The sequence below is a fragment of the Nerophis ophidion genome, unplaced genomic scaffold (assembly GCF_033978795.1).
Source record: "Nerophis ophidion isolate RoL-2023_Sa unplaced genomic scaffold, RoL_Noph_v1.0 HiC_scaffold_300, whole genome shotgun sequence".
Taxonomy (NCBI): Eukaryota; Metazoa; Chordata; class Actinopteri; order Syngnathiformes; family Syngnathidae; genus Nerophis; species Nerophis ophidion.
This window is the reverse complement of record NW_026907222.1, coordinates 43,461-63,591: the sequence shown is the minus strand read 5'-3', so window position 1 is coordinate 63,591 and position 20,131 is coordinate 43,461. Positions and strand designations below refer to the sequence as shown.

The 20,131-nt window shown below is 41.6% G+C and overlaps 1 protein-coding gene across 1 annotated transcript in view; it reads right to left on the bottom strand.

Moving 5' to 3' along the window:
- Positions 1 to 439: 439 nt before the first annotated feature.
- Positions 440 to 20,131, bottom strand: part of LOC133547969 (uncharacterized) — a gene marked incomplete at its 5' end in the record, with an annotated part of 59,646 nt that continues 39,954 nt past the window's right edge. Inside the window, 3 exons of the mRNA XM_061893427.1 lie at positions 440 to 7,631; positions 11,744 to 13,009; positions 16,073 to 16,205. Coding sequence (XP_061749411.1) covers positions 4,573 to 7,631; positions 11,744 to 13,009; positions 16,073 to 16,205 — 4,458 coding nt within the window. The remainder of the gene's footprint in view (positions 7,632 to 11,743; positions 13,010 to 16,072; positions 16,206 to 20,131) is intronic.

Sequence of the window (20,131 nt, the reverse complement as noted above, 5' to 3'; positions counted from 1 at the left end):
CTGTTCTACAACATGTCATCGCGCCCACCTTTACGCCAGGCTATCTGCGTGCCAGTAGGACGCATGCATTTTGCTACTTCTCATACGAGATTGCAATGCATACTTGGTCAACAGCCATACCTTTTACACTGAAGGTTGTGATATAAACAACTTTAACACTCCTACTAATATGCGCCACACTCTGTGAACCCACACCAAACAAGAATAACAAACAAATTTCTGGAGAACATTGGCTCTGTAACATTATAAACACAACATAAGAATTACCCAGAATTCCAATGCATCCATGACTCTTGCCTATATTATACACGCGCCCCCAACCCCGCCCACCTCAACCGACGCACGGAGAGGGGGGTGGGGGGGGTTGGTGCTAGCGGGTGTATAATATAGCCAAGAGTCATGGATGCATTGGAATTCTGGGTAATTCTTATGTTGCGTTTATAATGTGTTACAGAGCCAATGTTCTCCAGAAATGTGTTTGTTATTCTTGGGGCGGCATAGCTCGGTTAGTAGAGTGCCCGTGCCAGCAACTTGAGGGTTGCAGGTTCGATTCCCGCTTCCGCCATCCTAGTCACTGTCGTTGTGTCCTTGGGCAAGACACTTTACCCACCTGCTCCCAGTGCCACCCACACTGGTTTAAATGTAACTTACATATTGGGTTTCACTATGTAAAGCGCTTTGAGTCACTAGAGAAAAGCGCTATATAAATATAATTCACTTCACTTCTTGTTTGGTGTGGGTTCACAGAGTGTGGCGCATATTAGTAAGAGTGTTAAAGTTGTTTTATATCACAACCATCAGTGTGTTCTGTATGGCTGTGGAACAAGACCCCTGGTTTACACATAGTGAAATAAAAGAAAAACTCCTCCACCATTTTGAAAATGACGGCAGGGGAAGCGTGACTCGCGACGTCACGAATTTGACCCGGCGGTAAAAGTAAGCATGCGCTTATAAATTTGGGGAGCAACTTTTACCTGGCAGTAATTCAAGGCAGGCACATATTACATGCCCGGCGGCTATTCAAGAAAATATGGTATCTCTCTTTTAGGCCTACAGCTAAGTAGCCTGCTAATAAGTTAGCTCAGGGGTGTCAAACTCAAATACAGAGTGGACCAAAATTCTAAACTGAACAAAGCAGCGAACCAGTTGAAAAACTTAACGTTTTAATAGGGACCCAAACAAGTTTTGCATTGAATATTGAACAAGCAAGGCTTTTATAACTTTATAGTGACATGCAAAATCGAGTTTTGTTGGTAGCGGGGGTGTATATTGTAGCGCCCCGGAAGAGTTAGTGCTGCAAGGGGTTCTGGGTATTTGTTCTGTTGTGTTACGGTGCGGATGTTCTCCCGAAATGTGTTTGTCATTCTTGTTTGGTGTGGGTTCACAGTGTGGTATAACAGTGTTAAAGTTGTTAATAAGGCCACCCTCAGTGTGACCTGTATGGCTGTTGAGCAAGTATGCGATGCATATGAAATTACACGGCGCGGGCCAGAGTTTGACACCCATGAGTTAGCTGAAAGCTATTTGACGGAGCGCCAGAGAGCACAACTTAGCGTCACGTGGAAGACAACAGACTGACGACTCACACGGGTCTCAGTCTCGATATCTGCTGTGACATGTGACGTTCAATGACCATAAAAAATATAGGAAATCACAGTACTGAACTTAGAATAATACAATTTGCAAAATAGTCACATTACATAATCTGTAAATGTATTAAATTACATAAAATGACATCAAACAAGAACAGTAGTAAGACAGTAAGCAATTGAGATCATAAATCTGTTACACTTGCCCACAAAGTGCAAGTCAATTGACAAAAAAAGATGAATGGTTTAGAGTAACAACCACAGCTGGAGGTAGAAGAAAACGAGAACTACTGAACTCACGGCATCAGTCTTTCCTCAATCAGACCAAACGTGAAGAAAATACGGGGAATGTGTTTGCATAGGCGACGTTTGCTAAATTGCAAACAACCTTCGTTTTGCAACGCTAGTCTTTTTTTTTCTTTCTTTTGTAAAAATAATATTTCAGAAGTCATCACTAAAAGTTTTCATAAAAAATAGATAAGCAGCGCTACAGTAGAAAATAAAGCATTGAACCAAACCTTCTGCGATCCTAAAAAAACAGTTACCGTATTTTTCGGACTATAAGTCGCAGTTTTTTTTCATAGTTTGGCCGGGGGGTGCGACTTATTCTCGGGAGCGACTTATGTGTGAAATTACCGTAAAATATCAAATAATATTATTTAGCTCATTCACGTAAGAGACTAGACGTATAAGATTTCATAGGATTTATCGATTAGGAGTGACAGATTGTTTGGTAAAGGTATAGCATGTTCTATATCAGTGGTTCTTAACCTGGGTTCGATCGAACTCTAGGGGGTTCGGTGAGTCGACCTCAGGGGTTCGGCGCATTCGACTTATCATGTAAATAAAAAGTTCTCCCTACCAGCGTATTATGGATACCCCCAAACAATGTTCCCTCTAATTTTCCATCTGATTTGCAGGTTGTTGGATTGATCGATTTGAAACTTTTACTAGCAGATTGAAAAGGAAGAGAATACATTATATGAAACAGTACAGTTTACACCAGGGGTCACCAGGTAGCCCGTAAGGACCAAATGAGTCACCCGCTGGCCTGTTCTAAAAATAGCTCAAATAGCAGCACTTACCAGTGAGCTGCCTGTATTTTTTCAATTGTATTTATTTACTAGCAAGCTGGTTTCGCTTTGCTCGACATTTTTAATTCTAAGAGACAAAACTCAAATAGAATTTGAAAATCCAAGAAAATATTTTAAAGACTTGGTCTTCACTTGTTTAAATAAATTATTTTATTTTTTTGACTTTGCTTCTTATAACTTTCAGAAAGACAATTTTAGAGAAAAAATACAACCTTAAAAATGATTTTTAAACCTTTTTACCTTTTAAATTCCTTCCTCTTCTTTCCTGACAATTTAAATCAATGTTCAAGTATTTTTCTGTTATTATTGTAAAGAATAATAAATACGTTTTAATTTAATTCTTCATTTTAGCTTCTGTTTTTTCGACGAAGAATATTTGTGAATTTTTTATTCAAACTTATCATGATTACAATTGAAAAATATTATTCTGGTAAATCGTGAAAAGCTGTAGAATCAAATTTAATCTTATTTCAAAGTGTTTTGAATTTCTTTTAAGAAAAATGTCTAGAAAATCTAGAAGAAATTTTGATTGTCTTTGTTAGAAATATAGCTTGGTCCAATTTGTTATATATTCTAACAAAGTGCAGATTGGATTTAAAACATGTCATCAAAATTCTAAAATTAATCTTAATCTATAAAAATTACTAATGATGTTCTATAAATTATTTTTTTAATTTTTTCAAAAAGATTCGAATTAGCTAGTTTTTCCTCTTAATTCCTTTCGACGGAATGACAGACAGAAATACCAATTTTTTTTTATATATATATGTAGATTTATTCATTAAAGGTAAATTGAGGAAATTGGTTATTTCTGGCAATTTATTTAAGTGTGTATCAAACTGGTAGCCCTTCGCATTAATCAGTACCCAAGAAGTAGCTCTATGTTTCAAAAAGGTTGGTGACCCCTGGTTTACACAGTTTAGTACATATTCCGTACAGTTGACCACTAAATGGTAACACCCAAATACGTTTCTCAACTTGTTTCAATCGGAGTGAGTTCATGCACTGTGTTGGTTTTGTTCTTTGAACAAGGTGATGTTCATGCATGGTTCATCTTGTGCACCAGTAAAAAACATATAGCTTTTTCTTGTATATGGAAAAAAAAAAAAAAATATATATATATATATATATATATATTTTTTTTTTTTCGTTTTACTAAAGAAGGGTTCGGTGAACGCGTATATGAAATTGGTGGGGTTCGGTACCCCCAACAAGGTTAAGAACCACTGTTCTATATGTTATAGTTGTTTGAATGACTCTTACCATAATATGTTAGGTTAACATAGCAGCCACCTTCTCAGTTGCTTATTTATGCCTCATATAACGTACACTTATTCACTCTATTGTTCACTATTCTTTATTTATTTTAAATTGCCTTTCAAATGTCTATTCTTGGTGTTGGATTTTATCAAATAAATTTACCCCCAAAATGCGACTTATACTCCAGTGCGACTTATATATGATGTTTTTCTTCTTTATTATGCATTTTCGGCAGGTGCGACTTATACTCCAAAAAATACGGGATGCAATATTTTGTAAATAATTAATGGTATTGTTTAATGTTCTATTTTAAACTTCGGAACAGAAACTAAAGGCTCACCACTGTCGCAAGCCAAAACTCCTGAGACTCAGTCTGTAAACAATAACATTTACATTACGATATTTTCTTTGATTCCACATTTCGTGCCGACGTCGTCGTAACGTTCTTAACTCTAACATTTGCTGAACATCATACACGATACATTCAAGCAGGCTTGCTTAAGCAACTTGCAGTTTGGTTACTGGATGGACCAAATTGGTCTTGCACGTGTTAATAGCCGGTAAACACATGCACATTACCACTCCATCGACATGCCAGCTGAGATTTTGCACCACAGGCTGTCCCTCCTTCACAGTTCTGTGAGAGTACGGAAGACCTGAGTGAGGCAGAAAACGGAGGCAGTGAGTGCGGTGCATTGTTTAGCTAGCAGCTTGGTGCTCAGGTCATGGCAGCTACGATTGCTGCCGGCACGCTCTGCTGCCAGACACAAGTCCCTGAAAGAGCGAGCAACATCCACCAGACCCGCGACAGCTTCGGCATTCCTCCGCTCACATCTGTCGCAACCAGAAAACCACATGCATATGCCCGCTAACTCCACCAAGGTACGAAAACTGTCCGCCAACGAACTGAGCATTTCCTCAGGATTTTGGTCAACACCCACCACCTTTTGGCAGCATGTGGTGAGCCGCCTTGCTTCAGTTTGGAGTACCTGCTTGTTCTCTGTGAAGTGGGATGCACAAGTATCCCTTGGATGGTGACCTCTTAGACCGTCAACAGAACGGTCAACACCAGTTTTTTCCAAGACAGAAAAGAGCTTGTCTACATCCGCACAGAGAACTTGGAATCCAGTGGGTGGTTTGGGGTAACGTTGGTTTCCTAGTTGATTGATAGCGTCTTTTTGTGTTTTAGAGTGCGCACAAACGTCAATGAGTGGTGAGAGGAGGGGACCGAGCTCAGACGTTGGCGGGGAGAACAGAATGGTGGGTGGAAATGAGGCAGGGTGAGCAGAAGAGGATGTCGGAAGATATGAAACGGAAGGATCAGTCATGAGAGGATCTAACCTGGAACTTGGGGTCACACTACTGCCTTTGCATGAGAACTCGTAGATGGTCATCTCCTCATCAAAGCTGCCCTCCCTGCTAAAGCAGTCGGTGTAGATAGTTGAACAACCACATGCATCCTTGTTCAACCCCTCCACTACTGACTCACACCTAGAGGTCAGTATAGAAGTGCACCCTATCTCATGTTTCAAGTTTAAAGTAGTCCCTTCCTTTGATGATACCTCTGGGTTCTCACCGGCAGAAGAGAGTGGGCGCAATGAGTCCATGTTCTGTTCTGGGGGCCTATGTTGACCTATTAGGTCTGGTGTGTCACGTATTTGTTCTTTTTGTGACTGACCATGCATTTTTTCCAGCCCATTTAGGTTTTGAGGAGGGGTGTTGGTTATCTGAGACCTTAGTTTATAAACTGGAATACTTTCAGTTGGAATTGTACCTTCAATATTTGATCTTGGGGCGTCTTTTACAGGACCAGGTGTGGGCATTGTCAGACCTGGAAGGCTTACCATTATGGAACCTGGAGGCTGTGTTATTGGTCCTGGTGTATCGTTGGATTCGAGCAGCAATAGGGAATTTCTTTGTTGTGGTTGAGGTTCATTCTGGACGGGCAAGGATATTGTAACATCATCAGCCAACATCTCTCGTGTTTCTGTCCCTTCTGGTACTAAGTCAGAGTTGTTGGCTGTATCAACAGAAAACTCCCCCTCTTGATCTGATCCAGTAACAGTATCTGAATCGTCAGACTCCACTGCCTCTATTGTATCTTTGATTTTCAGGACATCATTAGCATCAACCATTTTGTGCATGATGCCATTGTTCACAGAACATTGGGCCTCATTCTCCAACCCATTTTGGTTAAGAGATTCTTTAGAGTGTGATAAAAACATGGGCAACTTTTGAATAGTTCCTCTAAGTCTGGAGGCGGACAAACGGCCCATGATGCTTGGGGAACAGGACTGATAGAGGAAATGAGTCGGTGACGGGGACCCTTTGGCAAGATTGTAAATCATGGCGGTGTTAGTTTGAAGTGAACAATTACCTGAATAGGATTCTTCTCTGGTTTCATGCACAGTTTGAGTCACATATAAAGCATTCGAACCTTCAGTTATCAATCCAGGCCCTGAATTAAATCGTGGAGAACCATCACTTATTGCAGCGCCAAGCTTTGCTGTGATGGAGTTGACAGTGTGGGTGTATTCAGATTGAGCACAAATTGTGGACTTTTCAGCGATGGTATTTTTAGGGCATTCACTTCTCATTTGAGATGTACTTCCTGTAGATGGATGCACACTTATGCTCCTGCTCTTTAGAGTCCTCCGATCATCTGTGTCAACATATTTCCCAATAGAGGCATCCATTACTTCATCAGCTTCAAGAGCTTTATCAGAATCGGTGCTCTTTGTAACCTCACCACTGGTATTACTCACAGAACAAACCGCAACGGTAGCTTCACCTCCGTTGCTTGTCATTTCTGAATTTAACTGAGAGTTGTTGACTGAATTTAATTGTTCATCAGAGTTGAATGAGAATATCTTGCTGGATGTCCCTGTACTGTGACTTTGTAATCCGGGACGAACCAGCTCTGGAGGAAGAGGGGATGGCGTTGAACATGATGAAGGCACTAAGTCCTGAACCTGGGTTTGTGTGTTTTGAGCAGTAAGGTTGACACTCTTTGCATTCAACTCTGCCGATGTGTTATCTTCGAGTGTCACAAATGGCTCTGTCTCATCTTCGGATTTTCTTTCCTTCATTCCGTCCTGGTAACCCCCTTCTTCCTTTCCATCACTTCTACAATCAACACTCTCCCTTCCATCCGGGTCAACTCGGTATCGCACAACATTGATGGATATATTTAATGTCTTAAGTGCGTCTGAGACAGATTTGGATTCCATTGCCTCAGGTTCCATCTCCATTTCTTGTTTCCTGTTCCTGGTGGGGGCCAGAGGGTCTTCCGTTTGGTCACCGGGTACAATATTAGTCAAACAGCGTGGTCCATTAGTGAGCAGAATAGGTTTCGACTCAAGCTGTGCTGGTTCCCCTTCAGAGTAACTCAGAGGGTAGGACTCAGTAGGACTAAGATTTAGTGTTTGTTCTGAAGGTTCATAAGAACCCGATTCTGCCATAAGGTTTTTACTCAACCTAGAACAGAACAAATCCTGCACTGATGCTACATTAGGATCCGGATGGGATATTTTGTAGGTGTGAGCTTTTTTCATCAAAGGATAATGTGAACCATCTCTTTTTCTGGATCCAACTTCCTTGTTCCCTTGTCTCTCTTTCTTGTTTGCATCTGGTACAGAGACTCTGAAGTCACCAAGACTGAGCGTGCTGAAAATCTCACCACAATCATCTATAAAGGAAAAAAAAGTAATCAATATAGAGGAATACATCAATTTACCGTTTCTAATATCTGTATACTGACTCTGTACAAAGTCGTCATGCACATTGAGCACTCAAACACGTAGCTGTGACAAAATAAGTCATTTTTATTATATTCGTCCATCCATTTTCTACTGCTTATCCCTTTCGGTGTCGCGGGGGGTGCTGGAGCCTATCTCAGCTGCAATCGGGCGGAAGGCGGGGTACACCCTGGACAAGTCGCCACCTCATCACAGGGCCAGCACAGATAGACAGACAACATTTCAAATAACTAGATTTAACAATTATAGCATAATTGTAAATTATGATTGATTAGTGGATGGATGGTTGGTGGAATCATAGTAATATCAAAAATATCTTTAAATAGTGTTTGTGTGCCAAAACCAAGCAAAAATGTGAAGGAGAGAGCTGTCATATTGTGTACTGATCATGCATTAGTTGATATCAACCACTAGATGGCAGCAAATCATTTAGTCTTCAATGTTAACAAGACACAACCAGTCAAACTGCAGTAGGGGTTAGTGCATGTGCCTCACAATACGAAGGTCCTGGGTTCGATCCTGGGCTCGGGATCTTTCTGTTTGGGGTTTGGACGATGTGGGTTTCCTTCGGGTACTCCAGCTTCCTACCACCCCCAAAGACATGCACCTGGGGATAGGATTATTGGCAATACTAAATTGGCCCTAGTGTGTGAATGTTGTCTGTCTATCTGTGATGGCCCTGTGATGAGGTGGCGACCTGTCCAGGGTGTACACCGCCTTCCGCCTGCATGCAGCTGAGATAGGCTCAAGGACCCCCTGCGACCCCGAAAGGGACAAGCGGTAGAAAATTGATGGCTCGATGGACCAGTCAAAGTACTGTAATACTGCCGACTAATGTAATGATTGGCAACTACCAATAAGGAGCCGGGACACCTTACTGCTTAAAGTAAAACGATGGGGGGTATGCCACAAACCAAGTGGAACAAATAGTACTAAAATCAAAGACGTGGGATGTTGCACACTTAAACATTTTGACTGACTTTAAAACATAAATGCATATGTTTTAATATGTTTCTCTGCAATTCAAAATGGAAAAACTAGTTTAGAATTGATACGACAGCAGAAAAACTGTCTAATTAAAAAATCCCTCCATCCCTTTTCTACCGCTTGTCCCATATGAGGGTGCGGGGGGTATTAGAGTCCATGCCAGCTGCACACAGGCGCAAGGCGGGGTACACCCTGGACAAGTCACCAACCCCATCACAGGGGCAACACAGATAGACAACATTCACACTAAAATTAATTCACTAGGGCCGATTTAGTGTTGCCAATCAACCTAAACCCGGGCGCATGTCTTTGGAGGTGAGGGAACCCACGCAGTCACGGGGAGAACATGCAAACTCCACACAGACGGATCCCGATGCCAGCATCGAACCCAAAACCTTTGTATTGTGAGGATGTTTGGTACAATTCGAAATTGCTAGCCGTTTAAGCTCTAAAAAAAAAAAACAGGAATAAGACAGCCAGACAGTGTGTGGTGAAAGACAGGAATATGTAGCTCTCTGATTAGTGCTGAAGAGCAGGTGAGCGACCGGAACACTAATCAGAGGCAGGTGAAACTGCTTAGCAGAAGGAATTAAATGAGTAAACGACGTAACTTGTTGCATAGGAGCAAATAAGTCGGCGTGTCACAAAATTCAGGAATATGAAGCTCTCTGATTAGTGCCCAGGAGCAGGTGAGCGTCCGGAACACTAATCAGAGGCGGGTGAAACTGATTAGCATAAGGAATTAAATGAGCAGACAACGTAACTTGTTGCATAGAAGCAAATAAGACAGCATTTGGTGAAAGACAGGAATATGTAGCTCTCTGATTCGTGCCCAGGAGCAGGGAAGCGTCCAGAACATTAATCAGAGGCAGGTGAAACTGCTTCGCATAAGGAATTAAATGAGTAGATGACGTAACTCGTTGCATAGAAGCAAATAAAACAGCCAGACAGTGTGTGGCGAAAGAAAATAACATGTAGCTCTCTGATTAGTGCACAGGAGCAGGTGACCGTCCGGAACACTAATCAGAGGCAGATGAAACTAATCAGCACCCATGGAAACCAAAACACAAAACCAGGGGAGCTGCAAACAGAACTGAGGTAGTCAAAGTAACAGAAAAAAACATGAGCCGGGCAACGGATGATAACAGGAGTCTTCAGTTGTGCCCGTAAAGCCATCTAAAAACAATACTGCCTGCATATTAGCCAATCATTAGCGACATTGTTATTATAAGCGGGAAATTGGCCAGCTTTGATATTCAACTTAGTCCTGGAGATCACAAGAAAGACATGAAAAGATGCTTGTTTGCACCCAATTTTTGGATGTTTTTTAGAGCGCCGGATCAAATTCCATTACTTTTAAATGAAGAAAATTAAAGAAAAAAGTGCAGTTCCCCTTTAAGATACTTTCACCCCTCAGTTCTTAGGGAGGATATGCTCAGCTATCTGAAGTGAAAAACATTGTAAGGTCTCACTTTGGACACCTGAACTAGAAAACCCAAAACCAGTGAAGTTGGCGCGTTGTGTAAATAGAAACAGAAATCAATGATTTGCAAATCCTTTTCAACTTATATTTAATTGAATCGACTGCAAAGACAATATATTTAATGTTCGAACTGAGAAACACGTGCAGAATGTGGCTTGGTATTGTTTTGCTGACATAAGCAGGGGCGTCCATGAAAAATACGTTGCTTGGATGGCAACATATGTTGCTTCAAAACCTGTATGTACCTTTTTTTAGCAATAATGGTGCCTTCACAGATGTGTAAGTTACCCTTGCCTTGGGCACTAATACACCCCCATACCATCACAGATGCTGGCTTTTAAACTGTGCACCTATAACAGTCCGGATGGTTATTTTCCTCTTTGGTCCGGAGGACACGGCGTCCACCATTTAAAATGTGGACTTGTCAGACCACAGAACACTTTTCCACTTTGCATCAGTCCATCTTATATGAGCTCAGGCCCAGCTTAGCCGGCGACATTTCTGGGTGTTGTTGATGAATGGCTTTCACTCTGCTTAGTAGAGTTTTAACTTGCACTTACAAATGTAGCGACGAACTGTAGTTACTGACAGTGGTTTTCTAAAGTGTTCCTAAGCCCATGTGGTGATATTCTTTACACACTGATGTTGCTTTTTGATGCAGTACCGCCTGAGAGATCAAAGATCACGGGTGTTCAATGTTTCCGCTTACGAGCAAAAATACTTTATAGGGGGAATTCTCCAGATTCTCTGAACCTTTTGATAATATTACGGACCGTAGATGGTGAAATACCTCAATTCCTTGCAATAGCTGGTTTAGAAATGTTGTTCTTAAACCGTTTGCTCACACATTTGTTCACAAAGTAGTTACCCTCGCCCCATCCTTGTGTGTGAATGACTGAGCATTTCATGGACGCTGCTTTGATACCCAATCATGGCACCCACCTGTTCCCAATTAGCCTGTTCACCTGTGGGATGTTCCGAATTAGTGTTTGATGAGCATTCCTCAACTATCTTTACAAACATGTTGCAGGCATCAAATTCCAAATGAGCTAATATTTGCAAAAAAATTACTAAGTTTTCCAGTTCGAACATTAAGTATATTGTGTATTCAATTGAATATAGGTTGAAAATAATTTGCAAATCATTGTATTCTGTTTGTTTTTACCGTTTACACACCGTGGCAACTTAAGTTAAAGTTAAGTTAAGTTAAAGTACCAATGATTGTCACACACACTAGGTGTGGTGAAATTTGTCCTCTGAATCTGACCCATCCCCTTGATCACCCACTGGGAGGTGAGGGGAGCATTGGGCCCAGAATCATTTTGGTGATTTAACCCCCAATTCCAACCCTTGATGCTGAGTTCCAAGCAGGGAGGTAATGGATCCCATTTTTGGAGTCTTTCGTATGACTCGGCTGGGGTTTGAACTCACAACCTACAGATCTTAGGGCAGACACTCTAACCACTAGGCCACTGAGTAGGTGGCCTAGTGGTTACAGTGTATAGTTTTTCTAGTGTAACTTCACTGGTTTTGGGTTTTTGTACTTTGAATACTTTACTCTAGTAGTATCACCTGTAGGCACTGCCCCAGAGGTTGGATTTTCAGGTGAGGTGAGGCGATCCCTGGCATCAAAGAACTCCTCATCGGAGCTACTACTGTCTTCAAAGCCAGGTGGTGGCAGAAGAATGGTAAGGGGTTGCAGTCGACCTGCTTCAGCTTGATCTCCCTCCATTTTATCTCCTCTCCGAGTGTCAGTCACAGGTTGGGAAAGTTTGCAAGCACTGTCAGGGGTGATGTTGGAGCAGAGTTTGTAGTAACAGCGTGCGTCGCTTTGGTCAAAGTTAAACACAAAGTCAGAGTTGGAGGAGGCGGATGTCAAGGAAGGTGAATGTGGGTCTTGCTGAAAACTACGGTTTCCTCCTTCACATATTCTTCTCAAAGCCTCATCCATGTTGTCAGTCAGCATATTTGTCCTCTTCATGTTCTCCTGTTCGTCCTCGCTTGCCTCAGGAGGACTCGGGAGAAGGTCTGCAATGCGCGATAGCTCAGCGAAACAGATGGTGCCATTGTCTGAGAAGGAACTGGTTGAGTAACTGGTACGGTGACCGTCAGAAAAAGGGGAGACAGGTTGAAGGGGTCGGGGTTCAACTCCGTTGTCAGAAGTTGGGCTGCGTCCGTCATTATCGCTACTGTAAGACGTCAAGCCAAGAAGACGATGGAAGTGAGCTGGAGGAGGAACAAGTGGGTGATCCTCAGAGTAGGTCTGAGTGTAAGGGTGAAGCTCAAGAGATGAAGATGTCTGGGCATGACTTGGTGTTGAACCACTGGGATGGATGGAGGAAGACGAACATGGAATCAAGTTGTCTTCCTCCAGTAAGTCAAAGGAGTCACTGGAAGGGCTGGTGATGACACAGGAGTCTGACAGAGACGCTTGGTCCTCAGTAACTGCACTTTCTGTCTTGGATTCTCGTGCCTCATATTGGAGTTTCCCACAATCTTTACTTGTCGCATCGATCTGTATACGTCCACAATTCTGGGCTTTTGTCTCCAGCTTGAGCTGTTTGTCTTCTTCCTTGCACTCTTTCATTCTATCATTCAGATCCATTTCTGTGTCAGCGTTGTTTAGCGTTTTTTGTCTCTTGTCTTCACAGACGTTGTTTCTGTTTTCCCTGTCTGATTTGTTTTTCCGGACGTTCTTTACCGGCCTGTGCCTTCCCTCCCTATCCGCCGAGGATCTGACACGTGGACGTTTTCCGTCACGAGGCAAGCGGGTGACAAGCGGCTCCATGTCTAAGTCGGATGAGTTGTCAGAGTCACTGCAACAACGCGACACATAGCCTGTGAACAGAGATGTCCATGAAAACATGACTTTTGAGTATGTTTTTATTGAAAAAGACAGCATTACTAATGGCAACTGTATGTGTGACAGTAGTGAGATGTATACAGGTACTGTACATCTAAAAAAATTAGAATACCATGTAGGGTTGTACGGTATATCGGTACTAGTATAGTAGTACCGCAATACTTATTCGGTACTGTACCGCCTCTGAAAAGTACCGGTATGCCACCCCCCGGGCTCCCGTCCTGTCAGTGCTGGTTTACAAGCGGACGAGCATGTTCAGCACACACACACACGGAGTACTTAGAAACAGCGACAGTGTGTAGACGGAAAAGGGAGAACGGACGCATTTTGGCTTAAAAACTAAAGGTAAAGGTGAAGTTATAACACTGAAACTCCCTCAGGAAGAGGTGCTTTAAGACATGGGTAATCCTCGCCTCATGCCGACAAATGAAGTAAGTTTCTTACAAATATCATCCCTGCTGGAAGAGGAATCACTAAACATGCTTCACTACACACCTTAGCTCACTGTCAAAATGTAAATAAACACCATTGGTGGATCTACACCTAACATCTACTGTAATGATACCAAGTACAGGAGCGTATCTAGTCGATATTTTTTGGCATAACAACATCTTCTTTCGTTTTTTTTATTTATTTATATTATGTTTGTAAACTCAGGAAATACATCCCTGGACACATGAGGACTATGAATATGACCAATGTATGATCCTGTAACTACATGGTATCGGATTGATACCCAAATGTGTGGTATCATCCGAAATTAATGTAAAGTATCAAACAACAGAAGAATAAGTGATCATTTCATTTGAACAGAAGTGTAGATAGAACATGTTGAAAGAGAAAGTAAGCAGATGTTAACAGTAAATGTGGTTTGTCACACTTATCATTAAGCCATGTACCAATAACATTGCTTGGAGGTGGGCAAGCTCAACCAAACGTATTACTTACATTAGGCGCACCGGGTTTTGAGAAAAAATCTGGAAAATACGGCTCCATAAAAATATAGAGAAGCTGCTGCTGGTGTGCCCAAAGAGTTTCAGTTTGTTTAGTGTCTTGACTACAAACTGGATGATTGAGCATTACCCTTGCTCACTTGGTCTTATGCCTACAGTTTATGTATGATTGATTGATTGAAACTTTTATTAGTAGATTGCACAGTACAGTACATAATCCGTACAATTGACAACTAAATGGTAACACCCGAATAAGTTTTTCAATTTGTTTAAGTCGGGGTCCACGTTTATACATTCATTCTGTCACTCGTAGACGTCTGTGTGAAGCATACATAATAATAACACTTCCTAGTGTTTAACAAATGGAAAAGAAACCCACAGAAGAATCTGCAGAAGTCCTCTCTCCAAGGTAACGCTGTCATTTCCATTACCGTATTTTTCAGATTATAAATCGCAGTTTTTTTCATAGTATGGCAGAGGGTGCGATTTATGTGTGAAATTATTAACACATTACCGTAAAATATCAAATAATATTATTTATCTCGTTCGCGGAAGAGACGAAGAAAATGACATTAATCATCACACACACGTCAACCAATAAGAATTCGCCGGGTGAGGGTCATGGGATGCTAACTGCTCTATGCTACTGCCGTAGCTATTAAAATGGATCATTTCAACGTTGGCGGTAACTTATAAAAACTGAGAAGGGCAGAACAAAAATGGCACCGAAAAGGAAATCATGTACTGCAGATTACAAGCTGGACGTAGAGAAATATGCAGCAGAAAACGACAAGAGTTGCCAGAGTTGTTTAGAAGCGACATCGAGGAAGAAGATTTCATGGGATTTATCGATTAGGAGTGAGAGATTGTTTGGTAAAGGTATAGCATGTTCTATATGTTATAGTTATTTGAATGACTCTTACCATAATATGTTACGTTAACCTTCTCAGTTGGTTATTGATGCCTCATATAACGTACACTTATTCAGCCTGTTGTTCACTATTCTTTATTTATTTTAAATTGCCTTTCAAATGTCTATTCTTGGTGTTGCATTTTATCAAATACATTTCCCAAAATAATGCAACTTATACTCCAGTGCGACCTACATATGTTTTTTTCCTTCTTTATTATGCATTTTCGGCAGGTGAGACGTACTGTATACACCGGAGCGACTTATAATCCGAAAAATACGGTACTTCATTAAACAGTAGTTGTTTGGGGTACAGTGTATTATATTGAATTTCAAACAATATTTCTTGCAGGTGCAAGTTGACTGGTAGATATTGACTGGAGTATTGGCTTTACAACGGTTAATGAATGGAACTTATGTGGAATTTAGGGTTCGGTTGTGGTTAGTCTGGTATGTAACAGAGTAAGTCCAAAAGTTATGGGTGAAAATTGATAAAACTTTAAGGAAATGCCACTGAGGGGGAAGGTGTGGTCAGCACGCCTGAAGGAACAAAGGTCACCGCCTCTGTCCATGGTGCTTAGGATGAGCACCATCGGATGGGGGAGGAGCATGCGCTGACGGCGGGACACAGCTGACAGGTGATTGGATTTCACAGGTGGTACGTGTTAGTCTAATCATCTGTTGTCTTTAACAGTAAGCGGCCGAGAGCAGGGGAGAAGAGACAATACGGACGTGATTGATAAGTCACGTTCTACCGGAGAAAGACCCTTGACAAACAAAAAATCTACGCACAATAAAACTTTGTTAAAACTGCACGCTTGGCTCCTGTGCCGTGTCTACAGTGGAACTGCTCGGAAGCAACTTCTACAGCCACAAATGGAATAAAGAACATATTTTGCGTGTTGATTTGGATAACCTTCTGGATTCAGGATTTTCAAAATCATTTATTTGTATTTGGAGATAAGGTTTAGTGGACGTCAAAGCCGTCCGAGTGCTTCTTTAGGTATCATATGAATTGTTTTTCGCTTTCTTCCACAATGTTCATCGTGTAAAATCGTCATGACAACCTGTGTGGCCACTTTTGCCGTTTCCTTTTAGCGATTGCTGTCAGCAGGTTTGACTGTATTCAATTTTTTTTTTTTGTAGATGTACCTGTGTAACATTGTTTTGTGTACCTTCTTCGACAGACACTTTGTGCTTCATCCAGGGGAAAATGTTGACAGTGGGGTCGACAAACACTCGGCAGTACCCTGCTATCAAGCAGGACATATCCTTGGCTGCCACTGTCTCGAGTAGTAGTGTGATGGGCTGTCAGCACAGGAGAGATGGTGAGAAAAGAGAAATTAATAGCACACGGTCAATTATAAACTGTACGCATATTTCTTTCAACTACAAGAAATGGGATGTCACGTCCGGCTACCGTGTGGTGGTCAAGCTAGCTCTGTTTTCAATGGGTACTAGGCGCCATTGAGCCTTTCTCCAAGAGGAATGACTAATGATCTATTGCTAAGGATGGATTCTATTGCGTCATCCATGTTGCTGCTTCTTTATTTTAGCGCTGCTTTCGATACCGTCGATGGTAATATTTTATTAGAGCATATCAAAACATGCATTGGTATGTTAGACTTAGCCTTGTCTTGGTTTAATTCTTGTCTTACTGACAGGATGCAGTGCGTCTCCCATGACAATGTGACCTCGGACTATGTTAAGGTAACGTGTGGAGTTCCCCAGGGTTTGGTTCTTGGCCCCGCACTCTTCAGCATCTACATGCTGCTGCTAGGTAACATCTTACGTAAATTTGGTGTTAGCTTTCACTGTTATGCTGATGACAGCCAACTCTACATGCCCCTAAAGCTGACCAACACGCCGGATTGTAGTCAGCTGGAGGCATGTCTTAAAGAAATTAAACATTGGATGTACGCCAAATTTTTGCAACTCAACGCTAAGAAAACGGAAATGATGATAATCGGTCCTGCTCGACACCGACCTCTATTTAATAATACCACCTTAACATTTGTCAACCAAACAATTACACAAGACGACTCGGTAAAGAAACTGGGTTTTATCGTCGACCCAACTCTCTCCTTTGAGTCACACATTAAAAGTGTTACTAAAACGGCCTTCTTTCATCGCCATAATATCGCTAAAATTTATTTCATTTTGTCCACTAGCGACGCTGTGATATTTATTCATACGGTCGTTACGTCTCGTCTCGATTACTGAAATGTATTACTTTTAGGTCTCCCTATGTCTAGCATTAAAAGATTACAGTTGGTACAAAATGCAGCTGCTAGACTTTTGACAAGAACAAGACAGTTTGGTCACATTAGGCCTATACTGTATTTACAGTACCTTTATATACCTATATACATATATACCTATATATATATATATATATATATATATATATATATATATATATATACCTATACTGGCTCACCTGCACTGGCTTCCTGTGCACTTAAGATGTGACTAAGGTTTTACTACTTACGTATAAAATACTACACGGTCTTGCTCCATCCTATCTTGCTGATTGTATTGTACCATATGTCCCGGCAAGAAATCTGCGTTCAAAGAACTCAGGCTTATTAGTGATTCCCACAGCCCCACAAAAATCTGCGGGCTATAGAACTGAGGAAACTAATTGTTGAAGCTTTGAAAGTTGAGTTCTTTCCCGTTCTTGTTTTATGTAGAGCTTCAGCTGTTCAACAGTCCGGGGTCTCTACTGTCGTATTTTACGCTTCATAATGCGCCACACATTTTTGATGGGAGACAGGTCTGGACTGCAGGCGGGCCAGGAAAGTACCCGCGACAACAGTCTGGAGGGTTCGCTTCCCCTTTGGTCCGGATGACACGATGTCAAATATTTCCAAAAACAATTTGAAATGTAGATCCGTCAGACTACAGAACACTTTCCCACTTTGCATCCGTCCATTTTAGATGATCTTGGGCCCAGATAAGCCGGCGGCGTTTCTGGATGTTGTTGATAAATGGCTTTCGGTTTGCATAGTAGAGCTTTAACTTGCACTTACAGATGTAGCGACGAACTGTATTTAGTGACAGTGGTTTTCAAATATGCTGTCTTTGTAGCATATTCAATTGAGTATGGGTTGAAAATGATTTGCAAATCATTGTATTCCGTTTATATTTACATCTAACACAATTTCCCAACTCATATTGAAACAGGGTTTGTAATTTAAATACTCAGATGAAATACTACTTACTTTTTAAAAACCTGTTTACTTTCAATGCCAGTGAGAATTTGAGGCATGAGACCCACTACAGTTATATTTATATGATAATTATTATTCTGTGACTGTAAATTGTTTGCTTTTTGTCTTAGAGTTTTAACTTGCACTTACAGATGTAGCGACGAACTGTATTTAGTGACAGTGGTTTTCTGAGGTGTTCCTGAGCCCATGTGGTGATATCCTTTAGAGATTGATATCAGTTTTTGATACAGTGTCGTCTGAGGGATTGAAGGTCACGTTCATTCAATGTTGGTTTCCGGCCATGACGCTTACGTGGAGGGATTTCTCCAGATTCTCTGAACCTTTTGATGATATTATGGACCGTAGATGTTGAAATCCCTAAATTTGTTGCAATTGCACTTTGAGAAACGTTGTTCTTAAACTGTTTGACTATTTGCTCAAGCAGTTGTGGACAAAGGTGTGTACCTCGCCCCATCCTTTCTTGTGAAAGACTGAGCATTTCCTGGGAAGCTGCTTTTATACCCAATCATGACACCCACCTGTTCCCAATTAGCCTGCACACCTGTGGGATGTTCCAAATAAGTGTTTGATGAGCATTCCTCAACTTGCTCAGTAGTTATTGCCACCTTTCTCAACTTCTTTGTCACGTGTTGCTTGCATCATATTCTCAAGGTAATGATTATTTAAAAAAAATAAAAAGTTTATCAGTTTGAACATCAAATATGTTGTCTTTGTAGCATATTCAACTGAATATGTGTTGAAAAGGATTCACAAATCATTGTATTCTATTTATATTTCCCAAATCATATGGAAACGGGGTTTGTAGCAGGAGGCAGTCATGCGTGGATAGTTAATCCTCGATCACTGAGGAACAAGCGAGGCAGGCATAAATAGCCGCCTGATTGGCAACTGCAACCAGGTGTGCCAGGCTGCCAATCAGGGACAGGTGAGGGAAACGATCGCTCTGGGAGAAAAGCAGGAAACAAACACCGAACAAGGAACCGCCACCAGAAGTGAAGTGACAGATCCTCAAAAGACACTCCTGAATAATCCGAAGTAATTCACAATCCACACAATATTTGTTTTCAATAATAATCGAAGTTGTGTAGTGTATTATCATAACATCCTGGGAAAAAACAAACTGGTAAAATCTCAAATCAAAGGCCCAAAGGTATTAAGACAGGTGTTCTCAAACATGCGGCCCGCGGGCCAATTGCGACGCTTGACAGCGTCATACTTGCCAATTTTCCCGGGAGAGCCCTAAATTTCAGGGCACCGATTCTCTCGAAGCCCCTGTCAATTTTTACCAGATCAACAACATTCAGGGAGTGCCATAAAGGCACTGCCTTTAGCGGCCCCTACATCCTGAACTGACAGCGTGCAAGCCCGGTTGTATGTTGCATCTGGCCATGTGAGACGCACGTGTGTTATTGCAAGATATATTTGATCAACAGCTACACATGTCACACTAAGGGTGGCCGTAAAAAAAAACTTTTAACACCGTTACAAATATGTGCCAGACTGTGAACCCACAACAAACAAGAATGACAAACACATTTCGGGAGAACATCCACATCGTAACACAACATAAACACACCAGAACAGTTACCCAGAATTCCATGCAGACCTAACTCTTCTTAGGCTACATACCCCACACACTAGCGATGCGCGGATAGGCAAGTATATCATCCGCATCACCAAAGTCTTCATCCACCCACCGAACCAACATTTTATCAGGACCGTACCCGCCCGCCAACCGCCCGCTGAAATACATCGGACGTTGTCCGCCTTTACCACTCACAGAGCTATTTAAACCTGTTTCACAGAGTAATGACGATAATTGGAGCCGCTAACCTTCCCACGACTACTCAATTGCGTTCATCCTGTTGAAAAAAACATGGGCGTGCTGTGAGGTCATTACCTAAGGCACCTTAAACAACATGTACGTACCGATTGTTGGTCCGGCAACATGCTGTGTGCAACTTCCGAAATTACACGTTCAAGATTGAAAGGCATACTGGG